Source organism: Mustela nigripes, chromosome 3, assembly GCF_022355385.1.
Source record: "Mustela nigripes isolate SB6536 chromosome 3, MUSNIG.SB6536, whole genome shotgun sequence".
In the NCBI taxonomy this organism is placed as follows: Eukaryota; Metazoa; Chordata; class Mammalia; order Carnivora; family Mustelidae; genus Mustela; species Mustela nigripes.
This window is the reverse complement of record NC_081559.1, coordinates 30,780,278-30,804,649: the sequence shown is the minus strand read 5'-3', so window position 1 is coordinate 30,804,649 and position 24,372 is coordinate 30,780,278. Positions and strand designations below refer to the sequence as shown.

Genomic DNA, 24,372 nt, shown 5'->3' with positions numbered 1-24,372 from the left:
GAGGGGGAAATGCTGGGATATTTGGTGCTGTTTTAAAGTTAAACAGACCTCTGAAAATCAACCTTAATTCAACTTTGCATTTAAGATGTCCTTGGAAGCCCAAGTCTTTGTGGTAGGCACTATACACAAAGGGGAAAAAATCCAAATTTTTGAGATATTTGATTACTATATTCATTAAGCTTATAAGCATATATATTTTGACACATCTCTTTTTTTTTTTTTAAGAAGAAACTCATGGATGAGTTCTTTTTTTTTTTTTTAAGATTTTATTTATTTATTTGACAAAGATCACAAGTAGGCAGAGAGGCAGGCAGAGAGAGGAAGGAAAGCAGGCTCCCTGCTGAGCAGAAAGCCTGATGTGGGGCTCGATCCCAGGAGCCTGGGATCATGACCTGAGCTGAAGGCAGAGGCTTTAACCCACTGAACCACCCAGGCACCCCTTTTGACACATCTCTTAATGGATTCGAAATAGTTTCAAATTCTCACAGCATTTAGGGTGTTTTACTCTGGAGTCAAGCTAATTTATTTTACTTCTTTCTTTCTTTTTTTTTTTAAGATTTTATTTATTTGACAGAGAGAGAGAGACAGTGAGAGAGGGAACCCAAGCCAGGGAGTCAGAGGTAGAAGCTGGCATCCCACTGAGCAAGGAGCCTGTAAATCCCAGGACCCTGGGATCAGGACCTGAGCGGAAGGCAGATGCTTAACTTAATGAGCCATGCTAACTTATTTTCAAAGAAGGTGGTTTTAGGTACTTTCTGAGATTATGGTATTCTATTGTATGGTTATGACACCAGAGAGTTATCAATGTGTTGTAAATTCTCTTAAATGCTTGAAAATTCTTAGGTGTTTTCCAGTAAATTGGCCTGGGGCGGGGGTAGGGGGGTTGGGTAGTGTGGGAAGTTACATGCTGCTGATGGACAGGGCCACAGTCTTTTTTTCCCTCATTTTCTGCCCAATTTTGGATAGGAACCTTGCCTAGGTTGGAGGACTTTTCCTCTAGGTAGTCTCAGTGGACAGAATTTTCAGTAGTTCATTTCTGGTACTCATCTCAGAAATTCTTTAAAGAGGAAGTTATAGTTCAGTTTTTCAAGTTCCCATTTCTTGCCTTTTGGTTCTCCAGGTTATTGGGTTGCTTTGGGGTCTGAAAAAGGAAAATAGGAAACAAAAGGGGGAGTCACTCAAAGTACCCTAGCAAATGAAGCCTTGCTTTCTGGCAGCTGTGGATGCAAAGGTTTAATATTCAGCATGCATATCTCAGGAGAGGAAACATGGTACATGTTCTAGAAATTTCACTGTTTTTAAGGAGGCGGGCAGTCAATTTCCCATTCCACCACATACAACTCAAAACTCGTGCAGGGAGGCAAGCTGCACCTATTGTTTAAAAACATTTTAGACAGAATGCAAATTGCTCTTCCCTCTTGCCAGCGTTGCGCCAAATGACAGGGACCGATATTTCATCTCCTTTTCCTATAAATCTCAGGAAGACACATCAAAGAAGGTTTAAGTGAATCCCTTAAAGGGACTTCGTGCAGTTACTTAAATAATTGATACATACACATACCTATAAATCCCCCCGTGCGCATTTCCCCCCTTTTGACTTGTGTGCGAACAGGAGCTACAGTAACCGAAATCCACCTCCTCAGACTGTGACATTTCAGAAGGTCTTTCACCAAGAAGCCAAAACACTTGGGGCCCCGCACAAGCTGCTCCGCAGAGGCCGCCGAGTCACGCAGCTCCTGCACCCAGCCTCGCCAAGCGCGCTCAAAAAAAGTTGCCCGGTTCGGAGTTCGCAAGGGTGGAGGCGGCTCTCCAACCACCGACCAGGCACCGTGGCTCGCGCGGGCCAAGGACCTGAAGCCGTGGCCGCGGCCCGCTCTCTCCTCCACACCGCCCTACCCCCTCCTGTTCGACATAGGTTTCTTTTTGTTTGTTTGTTTGTTTGTTTGTTTGTTTGTTTTTCAGGGATAGCAGCTACTCGCAGCCCTGGGAATGTTGACTGTGAGTTTCTCCTTGAGACGCGCTCTGATTCCATTTTCCGTAACCCAGCTAGCGAGAAACACGACTCCCGGGTCCTCTGCACCACCGCTCGCCACCACTCGCCACCACATCGCAGGCGTGGCCAGCGAGCGCGGGACGTGGGAGGGCGGATGAAAAGATGCCCCACCGACACAACCTCCGCTCTGCGGGTAGCGGGTTGCAGCCTTTGTCCGCTCCCCCTTCCGCAGGGGCCACGCACTCCCGCGTCTGGCCGGCAGGTGGCGCGGTTGCCTCACGATGAGTTGCTGCCCGAGCGGGAAAGGCTCTTCCACCGCCCCGCGGTCACCCACCCGCTGGGACCCTGGCTCCGGAGAAAAACCCAGTCCTACCCAGGAGGGCGACAGAGGAGGGGCGGCCTCGGGGTAGGGGGTGGGGGTGGAGGAGGAGGAGGAGGCCAAGTCTGGAATCGGGCCCCTTTAAACGTCGGAAGAAAGGCTCTGAGTCGCGTCGGGGGGTCGGTCCCGGGGCCGCCCGCAGCGTTGCAGCGTTACAGCGTTACAGTCGCCCGGCGGCGCTCAGGTGGCTGCTTCCGCAGCCGGGACATCTGGGGACAGACCAAGGTCCACTGGGGCCTACGTCCCCGGAGGTTGACACTGACACTCTCGGCTCCTGGGTGGGGGCAGGATTCCCGCCGCTTCTGTCGTCCGCCACCGCGCCCCGGGCGCGGAGAGAGGTCCCCAGCAGCGCTCGGGAGCCGTCGGAGCGCAGAGCTGCAGCAGTCGCGCCGGGCCGCCTCAGAGTCCCCCCCGCGGGGTCTGGGCAGCAGCAGGTACCCCAGCTCCCACCTTACGCCCTTCGCTTCTGCCCCGGCGCCCGGGATTGACCAGGCCTGGTTCCCGGGACGACCCCCGGGGAGCGCGCAGCCTGTTCCCTGCAGCTCAGGCCGGACTTCTCGGGGCGTCCTGTCGCGATGGGAAGTACTGTCGTGGGGCCGGGAAGAGACGCGCTGCCTGAACGCGAGGTGCAACCAGAGGGCTCTTCTCCGTGGCTAGAAAGTCCCTGGTTCCGTCTCTGAAGACGGTGACTGTGCCTTGCCTCCCGCCGGGAGCTGCCCTGGACTTTGGGGACCCATTAGGTCCCTGTTTTTCAGCCAGCTGGGGAGCCGGGGAAGAAAGACATAATCAAACCAGAGGACTCCCCCGAAGAGCATTTCATTTGGAGATGCGCCATCAAGACACCAACAGGGCAAGGTAGCTCAGGGTGCCAGAGGCGGTGCGCCAGCCCGTGCGCGAGCCGCGAACGCGTCGACCCTCAGAAAAGAGCAACTGCAGAGTTGCAGGTCAACTTTATACTTATTTTATGGCAGTTAAAGAACCTTTTCCTCCATCTCAAAACGCTCGTGGCGGGGAGTGGGCGGGGGGAGAGGAGAGGGGGTTGCCAGTCTTCCTCGGATGCCCCCCAGTCGATTTCGGTCTTCGAAGCTCCTTCCACTGCCCAAGGGCTGGACCCCTGAAGTTAGGTCCGGAGACCACGCAGTTTCCCTCCGGCGGGGGCAGGAACCCGGCAGAGCTGGGTCTCGGAGGCCCCGGGAGACCGCGCGCCCTGCCGAGCCCTGAGGGGGCGGGGCCTTAGGGCGGGCTATGCTCAGTGGGGCGGGGCTGGGTTGTCCCGTCTGCGCCACCATTGGCCACGGGCCTCGGACTGGCGGGTGAACGTCATGGGCTGGGCCCACCCCCTTGGCAATGTCTTCAGCCTGCTGCACTCCTAACTTAAGCATTTATTCCACTGGGATAGAAGCGGTAGGAGCAACGTTGGCATCGGCAAACCATGGCTGGGATTTTCTATTTCGTCCTCTTTTCGTTTCTCTTTGGGATTTGCGACGCTGTCACCGGTTCCAGGGTGTACCCCGCGAATGAAGGTAAGAGCGAGGTTGTCCTTCTGCGGTCCCGGGCAGAGAGAGGTAGATTTGCGGGTGAATGGGCCCCGGGAGCGCGAGGCCAGAGGGTATGAAGGGATCCCGGCTGAGCGGTGCGCCCCGACTCCGGAGAAGGGGGCCCGGACGAGGGGATCGGCTAAGGGGTGTGGGAAATCTGCCGGGCAGCCTTCCCCGGGCGGTGATCGTGCGTTCGGCTCGGCTACCCAAGTTTGTAGCGAAAGGACAAAGTTTAGTAGCATCCGCTGGCGAGCCCAGCTCCAGCAGCCCCAGGGGATACACGAGAGCCAACACCAGAATTAAAAAAAAAAAAAAAATTATTTGGATTTAGCGCTCCCTACCACTGCTCCCAACCCGGCTCGGGTCAAGGGGCGAACGAAAGCCTGGAGCTAAGTGAGTGCTTGGTGCTCCCGGGTTCCTGTGAAAGCCTTGGACCTCAGTTTTCTGTGAAGTTTGCCGAGCCCTGGGCTTCCCGGGACCGGGCTGTGGGGCTTCAGCTGCACAGCGGTCGTGGCGCCGCTCGCAGGTCGCCAGTGACCTGGTTTCTGTAGCACCCGGCGTCAGACACCTTCTCCCCGCTGGGCCGCGCGCTCCGGGTGTGCGATCGCTGGCCTACGGGGCCCCACTCTTTTCAGATCACCCCACAGACCTGGGGACCCGCTGGCAAGTTAAGCGTAGTAGTTTTTCCTTTTTGCTCCCAGAACTATGCACTGGGTTAGTTTGGATGGAACGTGCTGGACCCATCTGGACGCTGTTTTCTGCGCGTGTCTTCGGACGTGTTAGAAAGATTGTGTGTCTTTCTATGTATAGGGGAGGTGGGTGTTGATCATTTATTTTCTGATGGTCTCAGAGAAAGGCGAATTGAGTGTGTATGTGTCTGCGTGTGTGTCAGCGTGAGTGTGTGTGTACGTGCGCGTGTGTGTGTGGGTGCGCGGGTGCCTGCGTGGACGCGGACGATTGTGTGCCTCTGCGTGAGTGCCCTGATTGTGTTGTGATTGTTCGGTGCTGCTTGTGCTCGAATCAGTGTGCATCTAGCATTGCACCCCGTCTCATCGACTCTTTCACAGCACCCCCCCCCCCCCCGCCCTCCCGCATCCGTCTATCCACCCATCCATCTATTCAGGCGTCCATCTCTCCAGAATCCGTCCATGCATCCCTGCGCAATCTATCATTTTCCCTGTTCCGAAGGAGGGAGCCAAAAACCAACTTAGCCTTGGCTGGGCAGCCGGTACCCAGAGCTCTCCAGTCGGAGGCTGGGAGATATTCACACACCTGCCGGCAGACACCCTTTGGGAGGAAAGGGGCGCTCTCCTGCCCTCTGGATCCCTTTCTCCTAACTGGCTTCTGGTGCCTTCTCCGTCGCTGCGGTCCTTAGGTCCCCAGGGTCATTCCTTTTAGTAGAATCATGGATCTCGATTTCTCGAGACTACTTCGTACACTTGTTAGGATGTCCCCCAAGACCTCTCTGGCACCGGACATAAAGGAGATTTTCTTTTCTTTTTCTCTCTCTCTCTCTATTTTTTTTTCTCCTCCCTTTTCTTGCCTTTTTCTTTTGGAAGGAAAACTTGGGAGCGCTAGACAAAAAAACAGTGTTGATGGAGCTGTAGGCTGATGTAGAATGAAGGGGGGGGGGTGTCTCCCCCCTCCGGCCCCTCCTCTCCCCTAAAAATTAATTCATTTTGTTGCTTTTTATTCCCATCACGTTTCCTTTTCTCCCTTTTACCCTCCCTTTCTACTCCCTCCCTTTTTTTGTAAATTGGGTCTTATTGTTCCCTTTGTGTCCCTAATCCACCTTACATAAATCCAAATGGATGTAGCAGGCTTTTCTCTAGGGACCAAGAAGAGGGAATTTGGGGAGGGGGGGTGCAACCCAGGCGGGAGCGACCTAAGGAAGGCTCTACATTTTAAAATAATTAAGAGACTCTAGGAATTCAGGCTTCTAGGGAATATCAGGCGAAAGCAGCTGTTTTTAACTCCTTTGACTTGGGGATGAATTGAGGGAAGGTGAGCAGAATGCAGGGGCCTAGTGGTGAGATGGAGAATCGGAGTGCCCAGGAGCAAGGATGAGGGCTCCCCATTCCCACCCCTCCCCCAGCCTAAAGAACCAGCCTCACTGATCAAATTAATAACCCAGTGGTTCCTTTGAGATGGGCTTTTCGACCCCCAGGCCTGCAGATCTCGGTGGGAAAGGGAATGTGGAGAGGTTAAGAATCCATTGTGTCCTTTTCAGTGTCCTCGGTGCCTAGGACCGTTCCAGCCTGGGTGGGGGACATCAGCTCTTCTCTGAGCTTTGACATGCATGGTTGGGTGCAAGACAAACACTAAATCTATTAGGCAGCACTCCTTCACCTAAAATTCAAACCAGTGATTTCCTCTTAGGCCAAGGATGAGTCCCTGGCTGTCCTCTACAAGACCTGGGGAAGAGAATAGTCCACTCTGTTGGCATTCTAAATTCTACAGGTCTGCCATTACCCCTTTCTGAAACTTGGATATTAAAACAAAACAAAACAAAAAACCGTGAATACCTCATCCAGGGTCTCTTTATTTGGTGGGGCAGGGAAAAAAGAAATTGTAGAGGAGAGAGCCTTTTCATGACCCTTTGAGTACTTTGTTAGAATTCACTTGTGGTTCTGTCACCACGATGATGAGTTATGTGGTCATCTGAAACTTCCAAAAACAAATAACTGTAGTAGACACCAGACAGAGATGAATGCTGGTTTTGCTCTGGAGTGTAGCTGCCCTACATAGATATATTTATTTTTTGAATTGCACTTGAGATTCTCTATTCATCCTTTTTTGAAAATGAATCAGCTCAGTCCTGGGATGGAATTTTAAATGCTAAGCAAGTTAAATAAATAAGAACGTGCAGATTTAAAGAGGAGAGTAGATCAAGTAAGTAATGATTATTTACATAAGTGAGACCGAGTTTAGGTTTTGATCAGAGCTGGATACGCACACCCCCAGCACATATGGAAACGCTCAGGCAAATGGTTTTTGTAGTATTGGCTTTTTTGCAATTGGAAATTAATCCATTCTTCTTTGTTTTCTTGCAGTTACCCTATTGGATTCCCGATCTGTTCAGGGAGAACTTGGGTGGATAGCAAGCCCTCTGGAAGGAGGGGTAAGTTCCGAGTTGCTCTCTGATCCAAAGGGTAAAAAGGAGTGATTAGCAACTTTCTGAGAGTCCTAATGGCTTGATTCTTGTTGATTGTGGTGAGGGGGTCAGATTTCCGCCATGGCCTATGAAGTGAATTACGCTTTGTTGGAGAAATCCTATACTCCCTTTGGATAACTCTGTCATGGAAGAACTAGAAACCAAAAGGGCAGAAAGGGGTTTCAAAATTAGGAGATTGGTGGAGGCATAGACTTAGATGCGTATTTAAAACTAAAATACCAACAAGAAATATGATCCAGGGACCAAATTAGAATTTGTGCCTATTACTGTGATGGCCGTGAAGACCTGACAGGGTTAATTTTAGAGCAATTGTTCTGTTTCCAGATGAGGAAAATGAATGAATAAAGATACCAGGGGAGAGAACACGTCTGATTGTACCAGGCACAAGTTTAGTTCTGTGCATAGGCAAAGGGGGGTGGGGGGGGTAGGCATCCTTACCTCTGAAACCTTATATAAGCTGCAGCTCTCTTGGGCACTGAGAGGAAACCCCGTGAGCTTGTGCAAGGGGTACAGGAGATCCACGCTAAAAACCCCAAGCTGTTGTGCTGTTGGTGCTAAATGTAAAAAAGTTTAAGTATTTGGAATCTTGAGTCTTTGGGGAAGGGGGAGCTAAAATAGAATAGAAAGGATGAGAGCCTGTCTCACTGTTCATTCGTTCTGCAGTGTGCCTTCCTTGCCTCCTCCTGAAGATTTCAGAGATTACAGATCAGTGGCCACATTCTCCCTTTACCCTTCCTAACAGTTCAGCATGAATCAGCTTTGGGAAAAAAAATCAGAATAGCGTGTTAACTCAGATTTCTGCCAAATTTAAGGAACTCTCAGATCCTTTAAAAATCCAGATCATTCTGCCCTTATGTGCTTGAGAATCCAGGACTGAATCAGTGGGTTAAGAGCAATAGAAGTGAGAGACAAGTGGTCTTTAGCAGGGGAAAATGGAAATAAGCAGCCCCCCAGTATGGTGCTTCCCACCTGTCCCCTGAATTAACAGGAAGGGATCAAAACCGTAAAGATGCACAGAAATTGTTACCAAAGAGGAAGGGTTTTTTAAAAAAGGCAAGAAAGTTGTGAAATGAGAGATGAATGAAAATGGAGAATGTTGTTAAGCTGTCTTTTTCCAAAACAGGTCTTGGGATCTGTGTGAAATAAAACGGAGATTTGCCTTGCCTTCTTGTTTTTCTGCCTGAACTTGACTGCACTTCCTTGGATCTCTGCTGAAAAATTCTAGTCGGCCCTCAAAACCATTTTTTTAAAGGGAGGGAGAGTGATTGGCAGGCCTCTGGCAGTGTAGACAGGCCTTATTCACTGCTGATTGCAGGCAATTGCCCTCGTCCTTTGAATGCGAAGAAAGGTATAGCTTTATCTTGGGAGAGTCAGACTCTTGTTAATCCTATACCCTGGAAAGGTCACTGGTTCAGGGAGGCTTTCCCAGGCTACACCAGAAGTAAAAGCTCTTCAGGTTCAAAGTATTAGAACTGCCAGCAAAACTGAAGATGGGAGGTATCAGTACTTTTAAAAATTTAATGAGTCTTATTTTTCTTACTGGCTGCACTCACGTTTGAAGGGAGAATGCATCCAGTATGATGTGGGACCTGACCTGTTACACTAAATATACATGTGACCTGTTTAAAAGCAAGGAATGACACATTTTTGAGTACAGTCTACGGTCTGTCTAGTTTGTGGAAAGCTTTTACTGCAACTTAATATGCTGTAGACATCCCATATCCCGCACCCACCCCCAAACTGCCCAAAGAACACCTGCTCGCTTTTTCTAAACAAAAACTTCTTTCGTCTTGAGGTCTCTTAAGATAATACCATGCATATATAGCTGAATTGTGTCCAACCCAGAACTTTTCCACGTGCTGAATGTAGACTTCTGAATGTAGAGTGTTAGTATTTTTCTTTCCTTAAATGTGATGGATGTAACATTTTAGGGACTCATTGTGGGGGGGTGAGAAATGAAATTTTATTTATGTACAATAGAATTGGTCATTCCAAAATACACAGTAGCCATTGAGAAATTATGTGCCAGATTGCAAAGTTTCATTAACCTGTTGATTTTGTCATTAAAGAAGACTATCTCAGGCTTACAATGAAGGGATGAATTAGGTTATCTACCAAATATGAATGGATTAGCTTTAAAAAGCTCTTTCCAGCTGAAGATAAAAGCACATTTGTGTCTTCTGGTTATTCTGAAATTTCTGCTTATAGTTAGGACAGTTCACATCTTTCTTGGCTGGAAATTTGGGGTCATGGTTTTGTCAATAAATAATGACATTTATTTGTTTTTATTGTTATTTTTAAAGAGAAACAGAAAATTTACTTGACAGTACCACAAGTAAAATATGAAATATAGTCAGAGACAACTCACTGTTCTTTGTTTTTCTCTAAGAACAACTAAGGAGAACATAAGAATAATAGAAAGTAATGGCTTCTGATGGCAACATTATAGCGAAACCTAATTTCTTGGCAGTGTTCATTTAAAGGAGCATATTGAATTTCTGATATTGATTGTAAAATACAAAAAATAAGGTGAGATTTGTCATTGTTCTGGCAAATTGATCCATGTGTTTAGACAAAATTAAGTTTAGACTGGAAAATTCACATTAGATCAAACTCTCGTGTATGAACTCTGCATCCTTTCATTTACATTGATAAATGTGTTTTCCCATATTCCCTTTGTTCTGAGATGAGAAGCATGCTGAGTAGGGTTTTTTTTTTGAAGGTGAAGATCTATTTTTGGATTTACATGAATTTCCCCCAAATAAGTAAATTACTGGTGATTTATTGCTTAGCGGATAAAAAGAAATTTTAATCACCACAGGGCACTTATTCCTCCCAGTTCCAACTTTTCATAATGGTAGCAGATGAAAGGGATACCGAGTTTTATGCAGTATAGTCCTTCACACAGTAACGTTTCCATCCATTAATAGTTTTCCAATGCACAGATGGAAAACCCGTTAAAAGATACATTATGGTTCTATGTACTTCATTGGATTGAATGGAGCTTTAAGTGGAGCTATTACAGAATATGAATTTTTTTAAACTATCTTTTTTCTTCTAATTATATTCATGTGTTAGATACTTAAGCTGATTTATACCAGATCTATATAAATGCATTACTGTAGATACTTGTGAAGAATTGGAGGATGCTTACTGGCCTAGAGGAGCCCCCCGCCCCCAAACAATCTTGCTGCTTTTAGGATTATTTTTTTTTAAAGCTGTGGCAAGAGGTGAGTTTTTACTACTCTAGTCATAGTGGGTTTGGATTCCCACCCTTAGAATCTTGATGTTACGAAATAGATCACAAAGGAAGCCCTACCACCCTCTAGTTTTCTTGAGCTTTCAATCATAAATATCCCCTACGATTTTATTTTAATATCCACAGAATATTTAGAAGCAAAGCATGTGTGCATTCTTGTTTACTTATGGGTATATGTTTTAAAAATAAGGATACACAGACTTTTTCAATTAAATATGTTGGTCTGGGAAAGTATTTCATTGTTACAAATGACAGTGGATTTGAGAAATCCAACCATAAAGTTTACTCTCTATTTTCCCAGGATTACCAAAACCAGAAGAGTGAGATTTTCCTTACCCCTTTAAAGAATAGTGACAGTGCCAAAAAAAAAAAAAAAAAAAATTTTTTTTTTGACTGACATTTTTTTTTTTAGGTATTAGAGAGCAAAGTTCTGACAGGAGCAGCACTAATTAACTGATAATTGTCTTCCTTTGGCAAGCTTCTTTCTTCCTGCTCTTAATTTGCAGGTCTCTGCTCAGTTGTTGAAACAATACACATACTAGTTTTTCATTTATGAGTAAATTTGAACTGTTGCCACTTGAAAGTGTAGCTGTTGTAATAGGTGAATCTGAGGTTGTTAGACCACCACAAGGACCTGCTGGGAACTCATAAGCAAAAGATCTCCCCAGGCCTCTGGATTGTAGGCAAAAGAATGAAACCACCACCACAAAAACAAAACCAAAAAGACCACATCCCCAATAAAATGCTGTCTTATCTCCCATAAAGTGTTTTGTTAGTGAGGGTTGGTTCTCAGTAGTTTCATTCCTCCCTGAAACAAAAATCGTCACTGTCCTATGAGGGGAAAATAAAATTGACAAATCACAGCAGGGGGACATTCTGTAATTGATACATTTCCTTTGGATCTTTGCAGTGGGAGGAAGTGAGTATAATGGATGAGAAAAACACACCAATCCGAACCTACCAAGTGTGCAACGTGATGGAACCCAGCCAAAATAACTGGCTGCGAACTGACTGGATCCCCCGAGAGGGGGCCCAGAGGGTGTACATTGAGATCAAGTTCACCTTGAGAGACTGCAACAGTCTTCCAGGTGTCATGGGAACTTGCAAGGAGACGTTCAATCTCTACTACTACGAATCAGACAATGACAAAGAGCGTTTCATTCGAGAGAGCCAGTTTGCCAAGATTGACACCATTGCAGCCGATGAGAGCTTCACCCAAGTGGACATTGGTGACAGAATCATGAAGCTGAACACCGAGATCCGGGATGTAGGGCCACTGAGCAAAAAGGGGTTTTACCTGGCTTTTCAGGATGTGGGGGCCTGCATCGCCCTGGTCTCAGTGCGTGTGTTCTACAAGAAATGTCCGCTCACTGTTCGCAATCTGGCCCAGTTTCCAGACACCATCACAGGGGCTGATACATCTTCCCTGGTGGAAGTTCGAGGCTCCTGTGTCAACAACTCAGAAGAGAAGGATGTGCCAAAAATGTACTGTGGGGCAGATGGTGAATGGCTGGTACCCATTGGCAACTGCCTGTGCAATGCTGGGCATGAAGAGAGGAATGGAGAATGCCAAGGTAAGAAGAGCCATATTGTACTTTTCATTAGGGCTTAGTGCACGTAATTAAATCAGAGATGAGACTAAATGGAGTAAAGCCAGTAATTAGCAGCCCCGGTGGGATGTGGTGGGACAGAGGGGGTCTAATGAGTAAGTGCTATAGCTCCAGGTGGCGATGCTAAGACGTTTCTAATACTGACAAAATAAATGATGCTGTGTAATCAGCAGAAGGCCAAACACATTTGCTAACAGGCACTTAGATCTGAACCGGCTTGATGTGCCCTCTGAAATGTAAATGAACAAGCTGAAGAAACAGACCTGATTGATCCTTACTTAAAGAGGGCAGACACATTTTCCAACCCTAGTTTTCCCTGTGTGTGGACCTGGTAAAATGGCAAAGACAGTGATATTTACCACCTCTTGTGGTATATTTATGTACACAAAAGACTAAAATGTGAAGTAAGGATTCCAGTCTTGCAAATCCCTCTTGCTAAAAGTATAGTTATTCAGGCCTCATGGACCAGTGTAGATGTGGCCCAATGAAACGGCGTGACAAGGTTTCAAGTGCGTTCTGTTCCACTGAGCTCCCGTTGATAGGGTCTGCAAGTGACATTAATCTTGATGGAAGACCTCTTGATTTCCCTGAGGAGGTGATAAACAGCTAGTGAGAGTCTTATTCGATCTGTGTGGTCAGAGGCAATAGTAAATTGTGGTCCATTTTGGTTATTGAGTTTTTGGAGAAATCCAGACTTTTGTATCATGTTAATTACTACTTACCACATTACTAAGGTGATTTTTTTCTTTCTTAACCTGCAGTCGAGTGTATGCAATTCTTTCTTTCCTTATTTCCCCTTTCTGGGGAGTCGGTAAAATATTCTTCTTTGTAGCAGCTTTGTTTCTAAGTAAGAGATGAGAGGACTTCATATTTATATGGATTGCTTGTCTTGTGTGTGGATTAAGGCTTAAAAAAATCAGTTATCCCAAGGTTGTTATTTTTACTTGCTGTTTATTTTTAGTGCTTATCGATAATCTGCTGCCACCACTCTTACTATGGTTACTACTAAACAGTGTAACTCTGGGCCCGACTATGGAACAGATCCGATTAATCTGTTCTCAAGGTGATTGTTGAGCTGTAGACTGATTGCCACATGGTTCATCTGATTTGGTGATTAAAGACCCTGAAATAACTGACTGCCAAACAATTTGTCTGGCATTTCAACCACCTTAATGACAGAGTGGGATTTACTATGGGACAATCCACTTCACAGACTGGAAGTCAACAGTTATAACCTGAAGAAAGTTGCATTTTTGATAATTTGATGTCCTAGATTATACGTTTTTCCCCTTTTATAATTTATACTGTTTTAAAGTGTCATTCTTGATTTGTTAGTTATTTCCAGGAGTAGCTAAGAAGGAATGCTGTGAATTCATTGCAAATAAAATAATAAAGGCTGGCTACCTTTTCTGGTGACTCAGAGTAAAAAGGTAAACTCCTAAATTGGAAAATTTTAAAGTTGGAATTTAAAGTTGTTTCCGGTTGTTTTTTGCAAAGATTCATTTCTTGATCACTGTGCTAGCTCTTGACTTAGCAACTGCTAGAGGAGCTGTACCAAATTGAAACCCCGAAATGTATTCTAGTCTTAGTATTAGAACATACGTGAATGCGTTGTTACTGGCACCTACACTGCAATCATCATAGCAGGTACGGTGACGTGAACAGGGCGATGACACTGTATCACGTTTTAGAGTGAATTATTCTGCCTTGTCGATTTTTGTAAGAGAGCACTTGCACATCTTCACATGTCAAGATTCTTCTATGTATTTAAAAAAGAGAGAGAGAGAGAGAACACCATTGTCTCCCATTTCCTGCTCAGGCATTAGTATATCTCTGTATCTAATGTCATTGATTTTCAATTGTTACAGAGCCCAGTAACTCATACATTGCTACACTGTGAAACTCCTTGACATTTTTACAACCCAAATTAGAAGAAGAGGAGAAAAAGATGGAGGGAAAAGTGAATGTAAAGCCAATTGAACATTTTAGTGGTTTTCTTTATGGAAATAATCTTGGGAATTCAGTTAATCATATGGTTCATGGAAGGGTGGGGCTCCGTGTTTTGGATTCAGTCTGTCTCTAAGCAAACTACTCCTACTACAAGGCCAGATATTTAATGGAAGGGGAGGTTGATTGAGGCCGTGTTTTTTTTTTTTTTTTTTAGAATCTTCATTGTTTTCTTTCTGGCTACCCAAGTATTTTCTTTGCTGCTCATAAATGACTAACTCTTTCGAACGACATTTTTTGAACAAAATATTGCCCTTTGTTTATTTATTTTTATTTTTATTTATTTGACAGAGAGATCACAAGTAGAGAGGCAGGCGGGGGTTGGGGGGGGGAAGTCTCCTCGCTGAGCAGGGAGCCCGATGCAGGACTCGATCCCAGGACCCTGGGATCATGACCTGAGCCGAAGGCAGAGGTTTTAACCCACTGAGCCACCCAGGTGCCCCTATTTGTTTGTTCTTAATACTACCAGGTGGGCATTGCTGATGAATTAAGGGGGAAAGGAAAAACTTAGAATGGCAAGATTCTTCAACTCCAAACCTGAGTGAGACTTTTCTAAAGATGACTCAAGACTGTGAAAATCTTGGGAGTAATAAAAATGGTCCTCTTCATCCTTGACTTCATTACTGGGAAGCAACCAGGTAGAGCAGAAAGAACACGGAGACAAAGAAATGTGTCTCATTGTGGTCACATAAATAACTGTATGACCTTGAGCACAATTCGTAAGCCCTTTTCGTCTATAAAATGAGTTGAAAATAATTGTACTTAGCTTACCGTCTTGCTGTGAGGACACCGTGATGTAAGATTAGTAAAAGTCACCTTTTAGATCCGAAAGCATTAAACCGATGTTCATGCTAGCAGTTCTTTATTTACTCGGTTCTTCCCACAGTCCTAGCTGTGGACTTGAAGGATGTTGAGTGGAACGAGCGAAAGAGAAGTTCATCCATCTCCCAGCCCCTCTTGGAAGTCAAGGCTAAAGATAGGAGGGAAGCACTGCCCTTGCCCTAACAAAGAATAATGTCTATTTTCACACTGCATGTTGAAAATGATATGTAGAGAATGTCATCTTATTTCTCTCCTGTTGGAAAGCGGACTTCCCTTTGAGCGAGGGAAAAGTGATTTGGGGGCGGGACCAGAAAGACCAGGGCGCAAAGAGAGCTTAAGAAGGGATATAAAGGGGAACTGGCAAGTCTTCAGAATTGTGGCAGCAGGTTCCTCCCCAATTGTCTTTTCAGTGGGCCTACTGTTGCCGGCCGAATGGGACAGGTGAAAGGTCACCCACTTCCTCATCCATCTTCCTTGGGGTCTGGGAGGTCAGAGTGAAGATGGATTAAGATCTTACATGTTTGACAAAGGATCCTTGGGCAAAAATGGCCAGGGTGGGTGGGGGCCTGGGGTGTGCTGTTGTTTGAATCGAACCCCCGTCAGCTGCGGGAGTCCTCAAGGGACTTTGGGGACAGAACGACACTTCCTCTTGGCGTTCTTACCTCCAAGCAGTACATGCTAATGGTGCGGCGCAGGATGGAGTGGTACGTCAGAAGTGTCAAGAGGTGACGGCAGGCTTGCCCCCTGAAGCAGCTGCAAGTTCATTCTGTTCTTGAATAACATTTTCTGAAATGATGCGGCTCTGTCTCCTCGGGCAACGAAGAGGAGTAGTAGCCGCTCCTCTGTCTTCTCCAGGAGAAGGCGGGGCCGGCGGGTCTCAGCTGCAGCTCGAACTCCGTGACTGGCTGCAGAGGAGTCACGGCTCTGGTTAGTCGTCTGACCAGGTCTCCTCAAACCTGGTCTCCTTTCTTTCCTTAGGAGAAAGCAAAAATATACCTCAGACCCTGGCACTGCCCCCCCACCTCCCACATATACCCCCCAGGGAGGAAATGGTCCAGATGTTTTTAGAAGGTTGTTTTCATTACTTCAGGAAGATGAAACCGACAAAGAGAGGAAAAGATTCTTTATTAACATGTTTTCTGCGTAATTAAAAAGCTGAAAAATGAAAGGAAAGCCACAGATTTACTCTTTGTGAAATATTAATAAGCACTATTTTAGAGCGTATATATAAAAATGAGACTAAGTAAGAGAAAGAAGGCGTTCTTCTGGAGTCACTCTTCAAGCCAAAGAATGACAATGGTGACAAAGTCGAGCTCCACAGGAATCAAGCCTTGCTAAAAGACACGTTGTTGCTGTAGATTGTTTGGGGTCTTCCATGTCCAGGACCTGTAGACATGGTAGACATGTAGATGTCTTATCATTAATATATGATGCCTTCATATCAGCAAAAGGTGTCAGTCAAAGCTCCTATGAGAAGGAACAAGACAGAAAATGTTTTGATGGCCATTAACAAGACTATTTCCAATTTGGGCTCTGAAAAGAGGGGAGAGAGTTTTATGTTAAAAAAAAAAAAAGAGAAAGAAAGAAATTACTTTCTTTTTCCCACTCTACTCTAGAAAGACCTCAGGAGAAATAAGTACTGGCAAGGAAGCATTTAAAATATAGTTCAGAGAGATGCTGCTTCATATCCTTTCCACCTTTGAAATTTTTCTCCTGCCTTTGAATCAATGTCTTTAAGTATCAATTGCTTGCATCACATGGCTGCTTTTATCTCCAGCTTTGAAGCCGGCTGTGATCACTGAAAGATGCAATTCTTTATATCCAAAAAGAGCAGGGTTTAATTATTGTGCTTTTTCTGTTTTACTTTTTTTTTTTAATGACTCCCCCTTCCACCTGCACCTTCTTCGCGTGACCAGGGTTCTTTCCTGAGTGTGCATCATGTGTCTCTGTTTTGGGCGCGCCAAAGCATCACATAGGAATGACCTCAGTGAGGGACTTTTGAATATGGTACTTAAGCTTTGATGACTTATTTTACTTACCTGGGCTTCCTCGTACCTTTTAAAAATGAAGTAAGACATCATGATTCTGTGAAGACCTGAATCTTTGGAAAAAAGACTGAATGAATGGCTTCTCAGTTAGTTTACTGTGCAAAGCAGAGCTGGTTGTGATAGAAGTTTGACTTTCCTGTCATTGAACTTGACTACTTCAGGTTTAGGTTGTTTTTTTTATCCCACCCCCCATTTAATTGATGAATTTCACATTACCAAAGAACAGCATACTTCAAACTCTAAAACTTTTTATGACTTACCACTCTTTATAATTTATAATTTGCCAGACAGCTCAAATATTCTCTTTACTCATGTAGTTTAAAAACATAATAGAATCAGAAGTAGAATCATCTTCTTAATTAACATCTTGTTTTTATGACGCTTGACTATTTATCATGGACATCATTCCACGTTAGAGGATATCTTCTTATCCTCTTATTCACTCCTCTTCATCCTTTATATCATCCTTCATATAATTTTCCCCTCCATGGTAGACACATATATGTCTTAGGTTCTTAGTTTTTCCTGGCAATATTTTTAAAGTACTTCAATTTATAAACCAAACATGTACACGTTTGCTTAAAAATCAAATGATGAGCCTTACTCTTGTGACTTTCCTGGCTTTATCATGGACAAGTGAACTTAGCAAGCTTTCTTACCGTGAGCCACGTCCATGAAGAAGCACAGTGTGGTATAATCAGACAAGTAACCCCAGTGACAATTACAGAGCATAGTGGGGTCTCATTAAATGTTCATTGAATGAATGAATAAATAAATGCATAAGGAACTGTGGCCTGTTTCATATTAAACATTTAGTTGGTGGAGTAATGTTTCACGGAGCCAGGATCATATATCAAAATCTTTGTGTGTGACTGATGTACTAATGAGGTCCTAGTTTATAATTCCTACTTCAGTTGGGTCTGAACTCTTTTCTTTGTGTTTATGAATCATCTCTACGCCTGACCTTTCAGGAATGTCCGCCATGCATGGGTTAACAGAGTTATTGGCATAAAATGGCTAAAAGCTGTTTTTGGAGTTAGAGACTTGGGTTCAGTTCCTGCTTGTGCTGCTTAACCCTTTGTGTGATCATGGACACTAACTTAACCGCAAATTCACAAATGTAAATTGGTGGTAATAGTACGCTATGTATGATACACACACATAAGCCTGTATGTATGGAAGAAAGGATCCTATGCTGTGTCTAGAATTACTAAGCACTTAGTAAAGTACATGGAAACCGTTGCTGTTAATTTTATTGTTGTTAGGTAGAAATAAATATGTTGATGGTATGGGTTTATTGGACCAGTGTTGACCCAACAATGAAAGCAGTTCATTTAGGTTCCAGAGTAGAGGTATTTTTTGGGGGGAGGGGGGGCGAGTGGATGGGGGAGAATGATACTACATAAACAAGGGTAGGAGGTGATATGGAATGGCTGATCTTAGATGCATTGATTAGATCTTCTGTTAACCCGTGTAGTGATTCCCCAAGTGTGTTCTGTCTAGATTCCCCACCCCTTTTGTCGTAGTCTGCAAGATCAAAAGTTTCTTGTTGGTTTTTTTTTTTTTTTATTAATACTTAGCTATCATTTGCCTCTCTCTTACCTCTCTCTTTTTCATGAGTGGAGTTTTCTAGAGGCTTCCTGATGTGTGGTATCTCATCAAATGGAATACGGAAGCAAATAAGAGAACCCAGCTACCCTCTATTAAAACAGACATTAAAGAGAGTTGGAAAAAAAGAAAAAAAGTATTACTCATAAAGAATTGTATTTTGGGGAAAATAGTTATTTTTTCATTAACACATATGATTTGTGTAAACATGTGATGGGCAACCACTGATTTTTGAAATGCCTTAATAAATAATAAATAATAATAAATAATTATTAATATTTATTGATAAATAAAATTTCTCAATTTTATAAATAAAATTTCTCAATTTCCATTTCCAGTGGTAAATATTGGCAGCTTTAAGTCAGATAAAAAAAAAAAAAGTGTTTTGGCATCCTCCGTATTTTTAAAAGTGTAAAGAGGTTGTGAGACCATCAGCGTTTCTCTTGACAGGTCGGTTAAAAATTCAAATGACCTAAGAAAGTTATGAAAACTTTCAGAATCTGGAAGATGAAGGTAACTTAGAAGAGTGGCCTTTAATTTATTCAAACCTTTAAGATGGTTCTATAAACTTAGACTGCAGTTTGTAGCTTTTAGCCTTTTAAAGCTGTTTATCTGTCCCAGGAAGGTGGGCAGGCGCTCTTTTAGTTTTATTGTTGTGAGATCCAGGATCTGGTCTTGCGAGATGGCATGATTAAAGGAGGTCTCAGCTGTCCCCTGGACCCTGAGAGACTGTATCTTTTTCACTTCGGGCACAAAACCTTTTTCATTGTGTGCCTTACAGCTGGTACCTCTGAGCTGTTTTTGGGGAGGAGAGCAGGTGAGGTCACTCCGTTTCCTGATCGGAAGGGTAATTAATAGTCCCATGACTAAATGGACATTTTATGAATATTCAGGGTCTGTTTCGGCTTCTTGGGAAACAATCCTGTCGGAACCGCTTACAACTCCCTTCGGAGACGAGGAGCGTTTTCTGGATGAATGCGGGTCGTCAGCTGTCTGCCTAGGGTTGCATTTCCAGGCTGCGGAGTCTTCATTTGCATATTCTGTATGCGTCCTCATGCAAAACAGCACACCCATTTCCCCCTCGCACAAAGGCAGTGAGGGCTTCCTTTGGAAACTCCAGCCAAAATCTCCTTCTGTTTATGCAGAACCCAATGATTTAGACACCATGCAAATTAATTCGGTTTTGATTTAAATGCTTCCAGAGATCGGGGGCGGGAGCGTAGAGTGGACTGTTTGCACTGGGCTCTTTTTGGACACCCCCTCCCCCCTCCCTCGGGTGGTTGGTTGTCACTCCCCAGCTCCTTGCCCCTTGCAAAACAACCCAAGCCCCTGCTGCTCATTTTATTTTGACCTTAGGAAAGTAACCTAGTTTTGGTGAATCCTTTAGCTTGTCTGTTCAGTGACGCTTCAGCTGGAATCCTGCCGTTCTTTCCGAGTGGGAGGAGATGGCACTATTCAGATTATGCCAGGAATGTTGAGAAGTGTCCCAACAAAAGGCTTAAAAAAAATTGTAAAGCAAAAAAGATAAAATTCTTTGAAAAGGAATTGTCAGACCTCAGGAAGTTCTGAAAATAGGCTTCAGGTCAGTAGTGGGCTGGAATCCATTCATTCCTTCAACAAATAGATAGTGAAAGCATAGAACTGAAGATCTCCGTTGGTATTTTCATCTGTTTCAAATGGATGAATGAGTACAGCAGTCTTTGTACCTAGACTCACAATTAAAAGCCCTTCTCTTCGTTGGTGTCTCAGATAAATTTCTTTAAAAGGCATATTGGCTATAATTCTGTTCCTTCTTCACGTGTGCATTCTCTTTGGGTGGAACATCGTGTCGCCTTCCGAGTTCAGTCTTCACATCCCACCCAGGGTCTCCAAGTTGACTTAATCTTTGCTTTATTCCCTTAGACACTGCATACATAACTTCACCACAGACTTCACCCTGCTTGGCCACAGCGCTATCTTCAGAAGGTCATGATCATATGCATTCTATAAAATAGAAGAAGAGGACTTGGCATGAAATGTTTTTGAAGTTCAATTAGTTTTGAGCTCAAGCTAATTTCACAGGGCAGAACACGGGCATAGCCAGACTTCGTAGTGTAATTAAGAAGAGGCAGGGTCAGCTAAAACAACATCGAAATGTGGAAGAGCTTTGGTGTAGCTCCACATGGTCTGACAAAGTTTGATGATGCTGTTCAAAGTCCATTTGGGATGGATTATTAGGGATTAAAGAACAGCAGAAGGCTCTGTACTTGGTGTGTTCTCTGGTGTCATTAGTGGATGAGAAAATTCAGCTGCTTATCTGGATCTTGTTTCTAAGGATGGATTTAAACAGACCCACACTTCTCAAAGGTGATCTTACTAACCTCTTCTTAATAAGTTACAGATCTCAAATTGCTCAAAATCCTTAAAATACCATTTGAAGTAAGTTGATTGATAATTATCATTTCCCCTACGTGTACAGATATTTTCTGCAGCAGTACAAAGCTAAAGTACAGTTTCTTAATTACCCAGATAATCCTGTTTGCTTGTATTTTTAAACTATGAAGTGCTGGGTAATTATTCAATTCTTAATAGAAGGCAAATGGCAATGTAAACAATAATTAGGATGTTAGACAGACTAATGCGCTTCAAAGCAAATTGGATTTTTTTCATACTGTTCAGCATGATGTCCCATAAAGCTAACAATTTAGAAGCAAGGCAGAAAAGGTTCCATTTTGTTCATATTTTATGGCGTTATCTCTTCATGGCTTGTTTCCGTGAATAGCAGTTTGCCCCAATGAAGCTGGCTGTGCCCACGCCAAATGTTTCTGTAACAATTGCTTCCCTGCTGTTTGACATTTGGCTCTGTTCTCCCAGGACTCCAGATTGGTCCTTTGTCTGCCTCAGATCCCACGGGTCAGAGGTTAACAGAATACTGATTTCCTCCCATAATACCATGGCAGGTAAATATGGGCCAACCTTATTCGTTAAGACACAACTCAGTGAGGAATGCAGTTCTCATGGGCTTTTGTCCTTAAGAACTTCCTGATTTAAGACACCAAGCTCCCTAGCTATCCTTTGCCAGGGCAGATCCTTCATCTTCGATACGGCATTTCCCATTGCTAACCATTCAGGACCCATAGGCTATCCCCAGAAATATACGACCTGGAAACTAGGAGCAGATCATTGCTTTGGATGAGTTAATTTTACAAACCTAATATGGTAATGCTTTGCCATCACTGCACACTTAATTGTGTCTTGTAGTCTTATCTGCACTGTATATTTCATTGATGAAATAATAAACTGATGACAAAGGCAGTAGACATAGATACTTTAATAATGGTGCTACTAATCCCTCTCTTTCTTGTCTCAACTTCATGATGTGTTGCTAGTTAGAGGTGTAATTAAACAATCAATTTTATTTTCTATTTTTGTCATTTATAGAGACATCCAAGCATTCATCAATATCAGTGTCATTAACGTTTTACATTAGTTTAATTACGGAAGTCTTAATTTTTCTCCCCGGTATTAATGCAGGCGATCCAACAGGCTATTTCCTACCTGGTTGTGATGCACACACAAGCTTTTGCAATTTAGGATAGGTTTCAGACTTTGCAGCTATTTGCTACCATCCATTAATTTTAGACCGCCTTTCTATATATGAGCTCTCCATTTCTAATTGGCCAGCCTCCTTCACGTTGCGCTGTGAACTTGACGCTTGGGTTCATTTGTTTTCAGTTCTAAGTGTTTGAAAAAGACATCTCCACTTTGAAAAAACAGTTTCCTTTTGAAGTGTCCAGCTTGGCAATGACTATAGCAGCCCCTGGGCAAATTAGCATGTTAAAAGAATGGATCAATACCTTTCTGGCCCCTCCATCCTTCTTACTCTCTTGGAGGGGGAAGAGTTTTGAAGAACCCTAGGAGGCCCTTGACAGATGTGCCAGGAGATTTCAAGAGGATTGTTCATTGCCGAGTTGGGAACATTGACAGTTTGATCTAGTGCCCAGACTGCGTCTTCGCTGGTCATTTGAAAACGGATGCAGGAGGCATTGACAGCTTGGGGAAAGCTGTAGCAGTTCATGTAATTATGGAGAGGATTAGAAGAAAAGCGTTGGGAGAAATAAGAGATCAATAGAAGGGCACTAGTTGACTGAATTCACCTTTAGCTGTTAGAGCACTCCATTTTGTAACATTTAGTCTGTGTGTGGAGGAGTATTGGATAGGGTTTGTTTTTTTTTTTTTTTTAAAGGGTTATGCAAATCTATGCATAAGGGGGGAAAAAAACAGTCACTGATTTTTGAGAGTGGACTTGTAAGTAATTAATAGTATAATGCTTCCAGTACTTAAGATGCAAAGGTGGCTAATTAACTAATGGGAGAAATTGAGATTTCATTACTCTGCTTTCTAAGGAGGTGCCCACAAAAGAAGTGAAGCTGAGAGTAATATTTGAACATTCAGGTTTCAGTTTGAAAATGTTTTCTTTAGGAACTACCTCCCTGTATCCTAGAATTTTTTGTTTTTGTTTTTCATTTTTATCTTATTTATTTATTTGAATATATGGTGTTTTACTAATTTCAGTATAGTAACTTAGCAGTTCTGCATCCTAGAGTTTTAAATTGATGCTCATGTAAGACTCTAGTAAACCAGTATAAAGCATGGTGGGTTTACATGAAAGGAACCTATGTTGATGGAAAAATGAGAACATCATCTTTGCATAAAGGAAAAATACTTAAAAAAAGGTTTGAAGCAAATCAGCAGAAGCTCTCAAAGTTCTCTTAGATTTTGGAAGTCTCGGGATGCCTGGTTGGTTCAGTTGTTAAGCGTCTGCCTTCGACTCAGGTTTTGATCATGACCCACGATCCTGGGATCGAGTCCCACATTGGGCTCCCTCATCAGTGGGAAGCCTACTTCTTCCTCTTCCACTCCCCCTGATAGTGTTCCCTCTCTTTACTGTCTCTCTGTCAAATAAATAAATAAAATCTTAAAAAAAAAAAAAAGATTTTGGAAGTTTCCTTCACAGGGCAAAAACAGCAATTGTACTTAGCTTAAATAAACCAAGTCCATAATTTATTCTAACCTTTATGAAGGACTCTAGGGTCTTCATTCACAAAACATTTTAACTCTAATTATTTCAGTAATTTTTTGAATGGGTATTTGGTACGGCAAGAATCCTGCACTCTGATTTCCGCAGTTGTACTGAAACGTTTTTTTTTAAAGTTCGTTGTTAGATCTTTTTTTTTTCCTAGGAAATATAAAGTCATTTCTTGAGAAAGTAATGTCTGGTCTTATAAACATCACACTATTATCCTAACTTTAAAAAATGGTTATTCTAAAAAGAACCTCTCCCCGAAGAAAGAACTGTTGATTTCTACTATAGTTAATGACTGAAAGACACAAACTTACTGAGTTTTTCCAATATTTTCCATTGGATCTTCTAGCTGGTTATCACTGATCTACAGGACATCTATTGATTTTTGTATGTTTACCTTGCATCCAATCTTTTATTGAACTGTCTTGTGAATACTAATAGGTTTTCAGTTAATTCTCCGGAGTTTTCTGGAGAACTAATAGTTTTGACTGCATGCAATTATATATATATTTTTCCATTCTTTCTAAAAATTAGACCTCTTATTTCTGATTTCTGTCTTATCAACACTGGTCAGAATTTGCAGACCAGTAATAAAAACTAGTATAGGACTGTGAATATCTTTATTTTATGCCCAGTTTTGTTCAGCATAGTTTAAGTATGTTATGTGACTATTTTCTCTTAAGATCCTATTTCCAGTTCCTAAACATTTCTCAGGAGTTTTAAATTGTGGTAAATTATTTCAGGTATTGCTTTTAGTTATGTGATCATTCTGAATTACTATATTTATAATATTAAAGATGTTAGATTTTTCTGAAAATGATCCATAAATTCTCTTGCATTTGTGGGGGAGGAACAACTATTAGTTGGC

General features: G+C 43.3%; 1 protein-coding gene across 4 annotated transcripts in view; it reads left to right on the top strand.

Annotated features, from left to right (window-relative positions):
* The first annotated feature begins 2,718 nt into the window (after window positions 1–2,718).
* Window positions 2,719–24,372, top strand: part of EPHA4 (EPH receptor A4) — a 143,644-nt gene continuing 121,990 nt past the window's right edge. For 2 of the 4 annotated variants that reach the window (XM_059393572.1, XM_059393575.1), the window contains exons 1-4: window positions 3,224–3,316; window positions 3,772–3,895; window positions 6,964–7,031; window positions 11,255–11,918. In XM_059393572.1, the coding sequence (XP_059249555.1) occupies window positions 3,805–3,895; window positions 6,964–7,031; window positions 11,255–11,918 (823 nt within the window). In that variant the 5' untranslated portion in view covers window positions 3,224–3,316; window positions 3,772–3,804. Of the gene's footprint in view, window positions 2,807–3,144; window positions 3,317–3,771; window positions 3,896–6,963; window positions 7,032–11,254; window positions 11,919–24,372 lie in introns of those variants that run through there. The other 2 variants (XM_059393574.1, XM_059393573.1) reach the window with 2 other exon arrangements.